The sequence below is a fragment of the Symphalangus syndactylus genome, chromosome 7 (genome assembly GCF_028878055.3).
Source record: "Symphalangus syndactylus isolate Jambi chromosome 7, NHGRI_mSymSyn1-v2.1_pri, whole genome shotgun sequence".
NCBI lineage: Eukaryota > Metazoa > Chordata > Mammalia > Primates > Hylobatidae > Symphalangus > Symphalangus syndactylus.
In genome coordinates, this window is record NC_072429.2 from 143,093,781 (window position 1) to 143,107,698 (window position 13,918).

The window sequence follows — 13,918 nt, forward strand, 5'->3', positions numbered from 1 at the left end:
GCGACGTGGGCAGGGGTGGCCACTGCTGGGAACTGCCTGACCTAGAAGGGCCCTTCAGATTTTGGAGGCAGATGCTGTGGGGCATTGAACATATTTTTTTTAATTTAAAAATTAGAGGAAAAGGCCACTAAAACCCTAACGACGCAGACGATGGAACGCGAGCCCACGCCATGCTCTGGACTCCGAGGGACAGGACTCCCCCCCAGCCACGCCCATGCCTGGAGTCAGCCCAGATCCTCCAGGGCCTCCAGCACCACCCACAGTGTGCGCGGCCTGACTGAGGACCTCCGCTGCTGGGGGGACACAAGGGATGCGGGGTCCACGTGCAGGGGTCCCTGAGGAGGGGTCAGGCCTGATGGAGATCGAGAGTCGTGTGAGGGTGAAGGAAAAGCTGAGAGAGTGGGCAGGCGAGCGCCACTGGGCAGAGGCAGGCGGGTCTGAAGGACCGACGGGTGGGCAGGGAGCCGCTGAGGGGGAGCGCAAGGATAAGGTGCCAGGAGCTCGGCAGTGCCAGCAGGAGGCGGGGCCACTGGGGCCAAGGAAAGGCTGCTGCAGTCCCTGAACCCTGTGTGGCCTCTGCCCAGCCCCAGGGCTAGAATGTCACCACGAGGACCAAAGGGAGAAACCCACAGTGAGCTCAGCCAGCCAGAAACGGTGTCCAAGCACATGAGCCCCCTATTGTGGCCGCACCAGAACCTCCCCTCCCCAGCATCAGGCCAGCCAGGCCGTACTCCACTGCCACCAACCAGGCATGAGACACGGGCTCTGCCCTCACCTCCTGGGAGACGATGGCAACACAGCTGCGGTGTCCTGGGTCGGTGGGAAGAGAACTCTGCTCCCAGGGCTGCCCACAAGAGGGTTCTGCTGGAGACGTGGACAGCGGGAGGGGAGCAGTCCTAACTTGCCCAGGGACCAGAGCCAGAACATCACTGTCGGGGCGCCAAGGAGACCAAGAGAACTCAGCGCCGCACCACAGACCCCACACCCAGCACCTCCGCACTGCCAAGTCTCCCCAGGGCCCTGCCCACGCTAGCCGCAGGGTGCCCAACACAGAGACGGGCTGGTATCCAAGAGCTCTGTGCCGACGGCTCATGTGACAGCAACGACTCATCAACAGGTACCTAGGAAACCTGTTGTTTTAAAGAAAGTACATCAGCAGGAACTGAAAAGCCCAGAGAAAATACAGCCGAAAAACATCCCTTTTTACTCAAGGAAAAGGAAGGTAACTCGGGGGAGGAGCCCAAGAGTGGCAGGGTTGTTCCCAGGCATGGAGGCCAACCCTGCATGAGGCACTGGCCATGTGTGCTGCCACCAGAGGCCCCAAGACCGCTGTGGGCCATGACCGCCATGGGCCCCAAGACCCCCACGGGCCCCAAGACCACCGTGGGCCACGACCGCCATGGGCCCTAAGACCACCACAGGCCCCAAGACCACCACAGGCCACAACCACCACAGGCCACGACCACCATGGGCCTCAAGACCACCACAGGCCACGACCACCACGGTCAAGACCACCACCAGCCATGTGCCCAGCCACCTTAGGACCACCACAGACCAGAGACCACTCCACAGCACTGTGACTCGGTGTCCCACTGCAGACAGCTGTGCAGAGAGGGGCCCAAGGACCCCCATTTGCCAGGCCTGGTTTAGATGAGACCCTGGCAGTGGAATGAGGTTCTGAGGAGCCTTGGGGGAAGAGTATTTGGCAAGCGTAAGGGTGACTGTGACCATTTTAAAACACAGCCACAAACCTTTGATTTTCATCGCATCAAGAGACAGAGTCTATGTACCCCCCGCTGCAAATCTGGTGGGCTTGTGGCTGCTTTACCCACCCAAGGGAGGCAGCCCACACTGACGCCACAGGATTCTGGGCTGAGGTCGTGAAGGCTGTGTGGCTCTGCCTGGCACAGGGGTGCCCTTCGTGAACATGGCTGTCAGGGGCGGTCTGGACGCACAAGAGGCCCAGCTGTGCTCACCCGAGATCCTCACCCAAGTCCCAGAGCAGAGGATGTGAGCTGACTGTCAATCTTCCTCAGGTGAAATGTACCAGAACCCTCTGGGGCCCCTCAGCGTGACACTGTACTCGGGGTGTACTGACCCTACTGCTTTCGGCCTGAACTCCGACCCCTCGAATCCAGAATGCTACAAAATACCTGTTTAATGCTGCAAAGTGCCAGGGCAGGTGGCAGAACAGCTGCCTGCCTCCCCAGTGGGGGCCAAGAAGCTTGGAGCTGGCAGTCTTCAAAAGAACCCAAAGCAAGGCCACGGGCGGAGGCAAGAGCGGAGTTTACCACCAGCCCTGGCCCCTGGTCCCATCCCCAGCTCTGTGGTCCACACCCAGGCAACTTCGCCTGAGATGGGCCCCACTAACCAGCTGGTGAGAATCACTGGGGAGCCCCTTTCCAGACTCCACAGAGCTGCAGCTCCAGACCACTCTCCAGCAGACGGCATCAGCGTCCAGACCCCAGAACCACAGCGACAGGGGGCCCGAGTCCAGGGTTCCCACGCTGCAGCAACGCGCCCTGCCACCCGCCATTCCCAGAGCCTTCGCTGAGATGCTGGCGGGATCCCCTGCCCAAGAGTCTGCATTACGCTCTGGCACAGGCCAAACTCTCCTTAAATTATCTGGGAAGGCCGGGCCCGGAGGCTCACGCCTGTCATCCCAGCACTTTGGGAGACCGAGGCAGGCGGATCAGTTGAGGTTAAGAGTTCGAGACCAGCCTGGCCTACATGGAAAACCCTGTCTCCACTAAAAATACAAAAAATTAGCTGGGCGTGGTGGCGCTCACCTGTAATCCCAGCAGGAGGCTGAGGCAGGAGAACTGCTTGAATCCGGGAGGTGGAGACTATAGTGAGCCGAGATCAGGCTACTGCACTCCAGCCTGGGCGACAGACAGACTCTTGTCTCAGAAAAAAAAAAATCTGGAATCATCACTTTAACGCCAGGTCTTAGGCCTTCTCTCACTTTAATACCAGGTCTTAGGCCTTCTCTCACTTTAATACCAGGTCTTAGGCCTTCTCTCACTTTAACGCCAGGTCTTAGGCCTTCCCTCACTTTAATACTAGGTCTTACGCCTTCTCTCACTTTAATACCAGGTCTTTGGCCTTCTCTCACTTTAATACCAGGTCTTAGGCCTTCTCTCACTTTAACGCCAGGTCTTAGGTCTTCTCTCACTTTAACACCAGGTCTTAGGCCTTCTCTCACTTTAACACCAGGTGTTAGGTCTTCTCTCACTTTAATATCAGGTCTTAGGCCTTCTCTCACTTTAACACCAGGTGTTAGGCCTTCTCTCACTTTAACGCCAGGTCTTAGGCCTTCTCTCACTTTAATATCAGGTCTTAGGCCTTCTCTCACTTTAACACCAGCTCTTAGGCCTTCTCTCACTTTAACACCAGGTCTTAGGCCTTCTCTCACTTTAATACTAGGTGTTAGGCCTTCTCTTACTTGTGTTTTTTTCTTTCAAGACAGAGTCCCACTCACTCTGTTGCCCAGGATGGAGTGCAGTGGCATGATCTCAGCCTACTCTAACTTCCGCCTCCCAGGTCAAGCAATTCACATGAGGTTTCACCATGTCAGTCGGGCTGGCCTCGAACTCCTCAAGGGATCCGCCCGCCTCAGCCTCCCAAAGTGCTGGGATTACAGGTTTGGCTCACCACACCCAGTCTTTTCTCACATTCTTGACTGTGACAAGCAGATTAGACTGATAAAAACAGAAACTTCTGCACAAAAGAATAAAAAGAAAAAATTCACATAAATAAAAAGACAAAGCCAAGTACAGCTGGGAAAAAAATGAATCTAAATGAGCACAGAAGGGAAAAAACAGCTGAGCGCATGGACCCCACAGATCCAGTAGACACCAGCAATAGCGAAGGCCCTGCAACCAATCCGCACTCCAGCGAGCCCGAGGCCGGCGCTGCCATGCGCTGCTGGAGAGGGCACAGGGAGTGAGGCGCAGGCTGGCAGAAGGAGGTTCTTCCCTGGCTGGTCAGTGGAGGGCTGGGAGCACCCATGTCAGGGGTGCTGCAGGGCAGGAGCACACAGTCCAGGGCGCCCCTCCAGTGGGACGGCTCACAGACACAGTCAACAGCTGGAAGGGCAGGGGCTGGAGAAAGTCCCGGGGAGTAGGAACCAGGCCAGAAGACAGAACTCTTGGGTCATCAGGTGGCACAGAACGCAACTAAGAGGCAGGACTGCCAGGCCCGAGGCAGGGAGGCTGGAGATGGGGTGGGCGCTGGGGTGAGGCTGGCCCAGCAAGCTCGTGCCAGAGCAGGTGGACCCAGAAAGAGGGGTCACTGTAGCAGGGACGCGAAGGGTGGGGAAGAGATGCCTGCCCCCAAACCACACATACACGAAAATAAACCCAGTGGCCCCAAGCAGGCTACTAGCAACAGCTGTGGGCCCTGCCGTGGCCAAGACCAGATACCCCAGGGAGGGAAGGGGGAGGTACAGCACCCACCCCATCTTCTTGGGCCCTGTCCCTGTCCTCATCCCTATCCACTGACCACCTCCCAGAGTATCCTTCTTCACCTTCACTCCTGAGCTCCTCGTGCCAACAGTCAGGGGAGGAGCTGGGAATGGCACAGCCAGACCCTGCTCCTCGAGTGCACCTCACAAAATGCCAGGACTCCTGACCCCAGAAACACAGACAGCAAATGCTTGTTGTTGAAAGGCACTATGGTGGCCAGGTGTGGTGGCTCACGCCTGTAATCCCAACACTTTGGGAGGCCAAGGCAGGTGGATCACCTGAGGTTAGAAGTTCAAGACCAACCTGGCCAACATGGTGACACCCCCTCTCTACTAAAAATACAAAAAAAAAATTACCCGAGTGTGGTGGCGAGCACCTGTAATCCCAGCTACTCAGGAGGCTGAGGCACGAGAATCGCTTGAACCCAGGAGGCGGAGGTTGCAGTGAGCCGAGATTGTGCCATTGCACTCCAGCCTGGGCAATAAGAGCAAAAAAAACTCCGTCTCAAAACAAAAAAAAAAGGCAGGCTCTATGGTTTGGGGCAGTTTGTTATGGTGTTAGATGACAAAACAAACAAACAGAGAGAAAACAGCAAAGGGCTCCTGGTCCAGGGAGCTCAGACCAAAACGACAAGAACCAGCTAGCTGTCCTGCCCTTGGGCAACAGCTGTGAGGGTTTCCAGCCAGCTAAGTGCACGGATGATCCGGCCACAGGGAAGAGACAGAAGGGCTTCCGGGACTGGGACCACAGGCACGCACTGCCACGCCCGGCTCATTTTTTTAATTTTCTGTAAAAATGGGGTCTCACTATATGGCACAGGCTGGTCTTGAACTTCTGGGCTCAAGAGATCCACCGACCTTGGCCTCCCAAAGTGCTGAGATGACAGGTGTGAGCCACTGGGCCCAGCCTGTGACTCATTCTTTTTATTTTTATTTTTTCGGTTAAGCCCAGCTGTGCGAGCCTCATTCTTAATGAAAGAAAAACATCACTAAACAAGAGGAAAAGATGAAGCAGCAACACCATGAGGGACGCTGGTGGCGGGAAAGCAGCTGAGAGGCGGCTGCATAGCGCATGGCATCACCGCCTTGCGGAGGGACGTTCCACACACCTTCACAATTAAATGCATTGACGGCCGGGTGCGGCAGCTCACGCCTGTCATCCCAGCACTTCAGGAGGCCAAGGCAGGCAGATCACCTGAGGTCAAGAGTTCGAGACCAGCTCAGCCAACATGGTGAAAACCCGTCTCTCCTAAAAATACAAACATTAGCCAGGCGTGATGACGGGCACCTGTAATCCCAGCTACTCAGGAGACTGAGGCAGGAGAATCACTTGAACCCGGGAGGTGGAGGTTGCAGTGAGCCGAGATCGCGCCACCGTACTCCAGCCTGGGCAACAGAGCAAGACTCTGTCTCAAAAAACAAAACAAAACAAAACAAAAAAAACTAGCCAGGCATGGTGGCGGGAGCCTGTAGTCCCAGCTACTAGGGAGGCTGAGGTAGGAGGATCCCTTGAGTCCAGGAAGTTGAGGTTTTGGTGAGCCAATATCGCACCACTGCCCTCCAGCCTGAGTGACAGAGTGAGACCCTGTCTCAAAAAAAAAAAAAAAGAAAGAAAAAGCATTTACCCTTTGACCTAGAAATTCTCTTTGAATTTTTTCCAAGAATGGTGTGCACATGTGAGAAACAGCACGTTATCGTCAGGTCAACTGTAAGAGCAAAAGCCTGTAAGTGCCCACCCACTGAAGCTGGGGAGGCCGAGCTGCCAGCCACTCTGCAGGCACCAAGCACTGTACAAACCAGAGCCACGGCCTCCCTGACAGAACCATCCTGAGACAGCACACGGCTGCCCCTTCTCTTAAGAAACCACCATTCAAAGACTCTGTGCGCGCTTGGATATATCTAGAACATCCTGGAAAGAGACTTCAGCACTGGAAACAGTAGTTGCCTGGATGTGGCAACAGGAGCCAGGAGGGAAGGGCAGGAGACTCCTTCCCTGGCACGCCCCTCAGAAGCACCTGAGCATGCACAGGTGCCCTACAATGCCACGTGCACCTGTTCAATGAATGCCACGTAATTCTACACAGTCCTTAAAAAGAAGGCAGGGTCGTGTGCACGTCAATCTAAAGGCCTGAGGGCAGAAAGCCAGAGGGAAGCCTGTGGCCCGGCCCTGAAGCCAGATGCACACCCACCCTGGGTCCACCCAGAAAGGTCCGGAGCCCTCGGCAGGTCTCCACGGGGGCCGCCAGCAGCTGACCCCCAGCAGTCACCGGGCTCCCTGCTACAAGGGCCTCCCACTGTGGGGCTCTCAGCAGGGTGCCCCTGGCCTGTCTGGGTTGGTTTGGGGCACACACTTGGAATCAGATTTATGGAGGAGGCTCTCTGAAGGTGACCCATCAGCCACATGGCTGCCAGGATGGCAGAGATGAACAAAAGCCCCAGCTCCCTCCCATGCCAGTCACACAGCCCCTTCCTCACAGCACCGTCGGGGCTGGGTATATCCACGGAGGGCTGAGCGGCCTGGGGAGTGAGGCCCTCGCCCTGCCTGACTTCGTGTGTCCCTGAGGTGTCCATGATGTGACACACGCATGCTGCCTGACACCCAGCCCCATCCCACCACTATTCCAGTCTGATGTGACCCTGTGGCTGGGGTGTCCTTCAGACGCATGAGGCAGAGGCCACAGGGGCCACGTCTTGCCAACCACTGTGGAGGAAACAGCGACGAGAGGGAGTGGGGGGACAGGCAGAAGCACGTGGCAGAAGAGAAATTAGCAAAAACGTCATCTCGTCCTTCAGGGGCTGCCAGGCAGACATTAACTTCACTTACCAAGTAGCCCACCGAGGCCCATGAACTGTCTGCAAGACCACACGAGTGGCCGTGGCCAGGACCACAGAATCCTGAGTGCGCCCACTGCAGGGCAAGGACACTTAGCAGCAGGAAAAGCTGCTACGTCACTGTGGTATGAATTCCCAAAACCAAGGGGCACTGATTCTAGAAGCCGCTCAACGGAAGGGTTCTCGGGTAAAGGACCCACAACCACTGGCAGGGGCATCGGGGGCAGAATCCTCCAAATGGCTGTGGTGGGTGAGGGTGGCTGGCAGAGACCCTGGTGGCCCAGCCCCGTGGACCCACGATGCAAGTGGGAGGTGGTGGAGTTACAGGCTAAGGAGCCCTGGACTGCCTTCAGGATGACAGAGAAACAGGCCTGACCTGAGGCCACTAACTGGGCGTGACGGGGCCATCTTGGCGGCACCCCGGGAGGCCTCACGTGGCCACGCTCACGGAAGCCCAGAGAACATGCAGGAAGCAGCACCGGGCTGCCGGCTGAGTTTCCACCTGCAGGGCTGCACGATGGGAAAGGACTCCCACCATTCAAGAGGGACTCGGAGGAGAGGCGGGAGGGAGTGGCCGCTCAGCAGGCCAAAGTGCCTGGGTGGCTTCTGATGAACGGGGGGGAAAAGGGAGGGGCTCCCACTAAAGAGCTGAAAGCACCCCCACCTCATCAATTCTTTCTCCTGACCTGGAGTAATTTAAACCCAGTCATGAGGATCACACTTTAGAACTGAAAACACCCCAACAGGGCCCGATGTGCCCCTCAGCGAAAGCACAGGACACGCAGGCAGGTGCATGAGTGCCACGGCAGGGCAGGGCCTCAGCCCCTCAGCTAAAGCACAGGACACGCAGGCAGGTGCATGAGTGCCACGGCAGGGCAGGGCCTCGGCCCCTCAGCTAAAGCACAGGACACGCAGGCAGGTGCATGAGTGCCACGGCAGGGCAGGGCCTCAGCCCCTCAGCGAAAGCACAGGACACGCAGGCAGGTGCATGAGTGCCACGGCAGGGCAGGGCCTCAGCCCCTCAGCTAAAGCACAGGACACGCAGGCAGGTGCATGAGTGCCACGGCAGGGCAGGGCCTCGGCCCCTCAGCTAAAGCACAGGACACGCAGGCAGGTGCATGAGTGCCACGGCAGGGCAGGGCCTCGGCCCCTCAGCGAAAGCACAGGACACGCAGGCAGGTGCATGAGTGCCACGGCAGGGCAGGGCCTCAGCCCCTCAGCTAAAGCACAGGACACGCAGGCAGGTGCATGAGTGCCACGGCAGGGCAGGGCCTCGGCCCCTCAGCTAAAGCACAGGACACGCAGGCAGAGGCATGAGCGCCACGGCAGGGCAGGGCCTCGGCCCCTCAGCTAAAGCACAGGACACGCGGGCAGGTGCATGAGTGCCACGGCAGGGCAGGGCCTCGGCCCCTCAGCTAAAGCACAGGACATGCGGGTAGAGGCATGAGCGCCACGGCAGGGCCTCGGCCCCTCAGCTAAAGCACAGGACATGCAGGCAGAGGCATGGGCACCACAACAGGGCAGGGCCTCAGGCAGGGCCTTGGGCCAGCCAGCAGCCAGCAGCCTGGGGAACTCTGAGGACCGCCCCACCAGCCCGGCCCACCTTGCCGCCTCAGGCCCTGCTGGATAACGGAGCACACAGACCACAGACAGCGGTGCTTTGGAACACACCCTGCATGGGGCAGCCAGTTACGTGGTCACAGAAACCTGAGCAGGGCAATGGGCAGGGTGAGCAAACACTCAGCAGTGCAGGGGACCTGGAGCTCCAGGGGCCAGGAGACACGCAGCGAGAAGAGAAGACGGCGCCTCTCCAGACTCCGCAGGACACCTCTAGTACCTTTCAAGTACTTGGATATGTTATTATGTGAAAAATTTTTTTGGTTTTTGAGGCAGAGTCTCACTCTGTCACCCAGGCTGGAGTGCAGTGGTGCGATCTCAGCTCACTGCAACCTCTGCCTCCCAGGTTCAAGTGATTCTAATGCCTCAGCCACCCGAGTAGCTAGAATTACAGGCATGCGCCACCACACCCAGCTAATTTTTGGGTTTTTAGTAGAGACAGGGTTTCACCATGTTGGCCAGGCTGGTCTTGAACTCCTGAGCTCAGGTGATCCATCCACCTTGGCCTCCCAAAGTGCTGGGATTACAGGCGTGAGCCACCACGCCCAGCTGAAAGAATTTAATAAGAAAATCGTTAACATGTAAATGTGTAAATCCTTAATTTAAAAAGGGACAGAAGACCCAGAAAGATGTACATCAGACCACTAACTGTGCTCACTGGTTAGGTGTGAGAGCCCTGAGTCGGAGCTTCCACCCTACTGAATGGTGCTGCTGCCATATCTAAATTATTTTCCAGGATATTGTATCTCATAATTTTTTTTTGAAACAGGGTCTTGCTTGTCGCCCAGGCTGGAGTGCAGTGGCTCTATCATAGCTCACTGCAACCTGGATTCCCGGGCTCAGGCGATCCTCCCACTTTGGCCTCTCGAGCTGCTGAGATTACAGGTATGAGCCACTGTGCCTGGCCCAGTATTGTGTCATTTTAAAAACTCAAGAAGGGGTAACGTAGTTGTCCATAATCTTACAAACCACTCCCAACACAGCACATCATTTTCTCTCTGTGTATGTTACTGTTATAATTAAAGTCTGAATTAAGTGTGATTTTAAAGCTTTTCTTCCCAGCAAACAAGCCAACCCAACACAGCTAGCACAGAATGAACAAGCTATGGCTCCTTGGCTTCTATCACGGGAACCTCTGCCAAGGCTGTAACTTCCAGAAACTACTGGGAGAGTAAATCCTTACAAACAATTTCCAGAATGTTTAGAGTAACAAATGCTGGGCCAGGTGCAGTGGCTCACACCTGTAATCCCAGCACTTTGGGAGGCCAAGGCAGGCAGATCACTTGAGGTCAGGAGTTCAAGACCAGCCTGTCCAACATGGTGAAGCCCCGTCTCTACTAAACATACAAAAAAAATTAGCCGAGCCTGGTGGCGGGCACCTGTAATCCCAGCTACTCGGGAGGCTGAGACAGGAGAATTGTTTGAACCCAGGAGGTGGAAGATGCAGTGAGCCAAGATCGCTCCAGCCTGGGCAACAGAGCGAGACTCTCTTAGAAAAAAAAAAAAAAATAGGCTGGGCGTGGTGGCTCACCTGAGGTCAGGAGATCGAGACCAGCCTGGCCAACATGGCAAAACCCTGTCTCTACTAAAAATACAAAAATCATCGGCCGGGCACGGTGGCTCAAGCCTGTAATCCCAGCACTTTGGGAGGCCGAGGCGGGTGGATCATGAGGTCAGGAGATCGAGACCATCCTGGCTAACACGGTGAAACCCCGTCTCTACTAAAAAAATACAAAAAAATTAGCCGGCCGTGTTGGCGGGCGCCTGTGGTCCCAGCTACTCGGGAGGCTGAGGCAGGAGAATGGCGTGAACCCAGGAGGTGGAGGTTGCGGTGAGCCGAGATCGCGCCACCGCACTCCAGCCTGGGGGACAGAGAAAGACTCCGTCTCAAAAAAAAAAAAAAAAAAAAAAAAAAAATCATCCAGGCGTGGTGGCATGTGTCTGTAATCCCAGCTACTAGAGAGGCTGAGGCAGGAGAATTGCTTGAACCCAGGGGATGGAGGTTGCAGTGAGCCAAGATCACACCACTGCACTCCAGCCTGGGAGACAGAGCGAGACTCTGACTCAAAAAAATAAAAAATAACAAATGCTGTGTTTTAGTTAAATTATGCTTTTCTCCTGTTGTTCTCAATACGAGTAGGGTGCACCCTCCCCCGCCATCGCTGCAACAGGTACAATGTCAAACCCTCTACCCATCGGCTGATCACGCCCCTGAAGCCCTGTGGGGTCAGGCCTGGCTGGGTTCCTTTGGGGCCCCCATGCCGCCTGCTTGAGCCCTGCCACGCTGCCCAGCTCCCTCCTCAGCTGGGTCCTGCCACTGGATCCCAGGCAGTAAAATCCCCACCTCGAGGAAACCCAGCCTGTTGCCCGGAGGGTTGCCCGAGCATCATCTGAGGGGGAAGGGCCTAGGCACGTGGATTTTCAGAGTTCCTGGGAACGGCACACAACTGGGGATGGAAACCAGCATCCTAGAGCCCAAGTGTGCCCCAGGTGCAGCGAAGGAGGGACGCCGGCCTTGGGGTTCTGAAGGACAGTGGAGAAGGCAGCACGGTGGCAGCCTCAGAAAGCCCAGGGCCACCTGCACATGCGGGAAAGCCCTCAAGGGGGCTCTTTGCTCACCCACCTGCACCTGCACCTGCTCCTCAGTGGTCTTTTCCATCTCACTGTGGTCCTCGTCACCAAGGGCTCCGTCCTTTCCCTCCTCGTCGCCTTCGTCATCATCCTCACTGCTGTCACTGCCAGAATCTTCCAGGCCTGAGAACACACTCTCCTCACTGTCGGAGACGCCAGAATCGCTGCCGGTGCTGTGGCTGAGAGGAGAGGTGCAGAGGAGAGGGGGCTGCAAGGAAATACTGGGTTGGTGACAACTGCCCCTCCAGGCATAGGGTGCTAAACGCTGCAGGGACAGCTGCTTCTCGCCCCTCCAGGCACCCACCAGCAGCTCCACACGGCCTCCAGGACCCCTCCAGTCACAAACTCCCACCAAAAGCATCCACCCAACCTGAGCCTTCCTCATCTTCTACCTCCACTGACAAGACAGCCTCTTGCCTTTGGCATCGACATTTTAATTCCTAGCACCTCACAGGGAAGGGGCTTTTCAAGGGCAACCTCCCCCTCTTGGAGCTCATCTCTCATCGCAAAACTAACACTGCTCTCTACCACCCACTGCCACTCCGGAGGCCCTGTGGGTCAGGCTGGGCTGGACTCCACTGGGTCCCTCACACAGCCTGCCTGAGCCCTCTCCACACCTCACCCTGGCATCCAAGGCCCCAAAGCCATGAGGTCACTAGAAAAGGGGCTGGGGGCTGGAAGAGAACCGAGTCCCCGAAGGGCATTTACCACCTGAAACAGACGCCTCCTCATTTAACCAGATTGGGACCAACGATTGATCAGTAAATTGAAAGGATTGGCTGACAAGTCACAGGAATGATACAGACTCTAATCGCAACCACGCACCAACCCACCCACTCCTCTCTCTGAGCAGGACCACAGCTGCCTCTGAGCAGAGCCCTGCTGGCTGCGTGACACCAGCACAGACGGTGTTTGGGTCCTTCACTGGCCTTAAAAAGTGGAACAAGAACTTAGACTCTTAGGAAGCAGTTGAAGGCCAGGCATGGTGGTTCACGTCTGTAATCCCAACACTTTGGGAGGCCGAGGCAGGTGGATCACCTGAGGTCAGGAGTTCAAGACCAGCCTGGCCAACATGGTGAAACCATCTCTACTAAAAACACAAAAATTAGCTGGTGGTGGCGGGCACCCGTAATCCCAGCTACTCAGGAAGCTGAGTTACCCGGGAGGTGGAAGCTGCAGTGAGCCAAGATTGCGCCACTGCACTTCAGCCTGGGCAATGGAGCAAGGCTCTGTCTCAAAAAAAAAAAGAAAAGAAAAGAAAAGGAAAAGGAAGCAGTTGAATGCAGAATTCTAGATTTTACTGTTTTCCTAATAGTTTACAAGTCTCACTTAAGGTACGACCTGCATGAATTAGCTATTGCATACTGAGTGTTCACACAATGCCTCTCTCACACACAGTCATGATGTGTCTTGGTATTCAGTCGGCTACACAATCACAATAACTAGTGGAAATGGTATCCGTGGCCTGGGCGCAAACAACTGGCTCCTGAGGACCGTTTAGCCCAAGGATGTAAGTAGCAGAACCTGGCGCCTAGAGTGGTCTGCGGGCCATTCAGCCTATGGGAACCAGGATGAGTTGAGTTCGCTTCACAAAGCAATGGGGCAGTTTCAACAACCCAGCGCGGCCGCGGCCGAGGGGGCTGTGAGGGGCTGGCTGTCCATCCCCTCCACCACCCAATTTGATGATCCCCACAATCAAGACCGGGCTGAGCTAGCAGAGAGCAACAGTGAGTTCTGATACAGCAAATGCAGCAGACACTGGGTTCTATTCAGCTTTTCTTATTCTCATGTCTATCCCATGAGCACAAAAACGCAATTAACTAGCGTATACGTAGGTTAAGCATTTACTGGGAGCGCAAGCCGAGCCCTTTTATTGGCAGGATGCACAAATGGAACGGCTAGAGAGGCTGCTGCAAAGGGGCGCCCCGTCCCCACTCCCCGCTCCCCCGTTTCTTTGCTTCCCGGACGCCGTCCTTCACCCCGCAGTCCGCTCTGCCTAAGACCCCCCGATAGAGGAGCTGCGCCCACGCCCAAGGCCGATTCACTGGACACGGGCGCCCAGGTGACAGCAGCCGGGCCCACCCGCCCCAGCGCGGCCACGTGCCCGTCGGGGCCTCTAGGGACGCGCCCCGCCGCCCCGCATCGCCACAGTCACCTCCGGCTCGGGCTCAGGCTCCAGTTCGGGCTCCGACCGCCGCTTCTCCGGCCGCACGCTCGGCGCCGCCGTGAGCCCCGCGCCCCGCGAACCCGCCATGCCCCGCCGCGCGCCGGCCGCCACCCGCACAGCCGCTTCCGACAGCGACTGGGCCGCGTGCGCAGGAGGACGCGCCCCGCCCAGCCCGGCCCCGATTGGCGAGCGGAGGGCGGGCGGGG

At 56.8% G+C, this 13,918-nt stretch overlaps 1 protein-coding gene across 4 annotated transcripts in view; it reads right to left on the reverse strand.

Annotated features, from left to right (window-relative positions):
- The window catches only part of BOP1 (BOP1 ribosomal biogenesis factor), a 29,943-nt gene extending 16,034 nt beyond the window's left edge, over positions 1–13,909 (reverse strand). Inside the window, exons 1-2 of one of the 4 annotated variants that reach the window (XM_055287648.2) lie at positions 13,701–13,909; positions 11,538–11,753 (exon numbers count right to left, since the gene is read on the reverse strand). In XM_055287648.2, the coding sequence (XP_055143623.1) occupies positions 11,538–11,753; positions 13,701–13,799 (315 nt within the window). In that variant the 5' untranslated portion in view covers positions 13,800–13,909. The remainder of the gene's footprint in view (positions 1–11,537; positions 11,754–13,700) is intronic. The other 3 variants (XM_063643064.1, XM_055287649.2, XM_063643065.1) reach the window with 3 other exon arrangements.
- Positions 13,910–13,918: the final 9 nt, after the last annotated feature.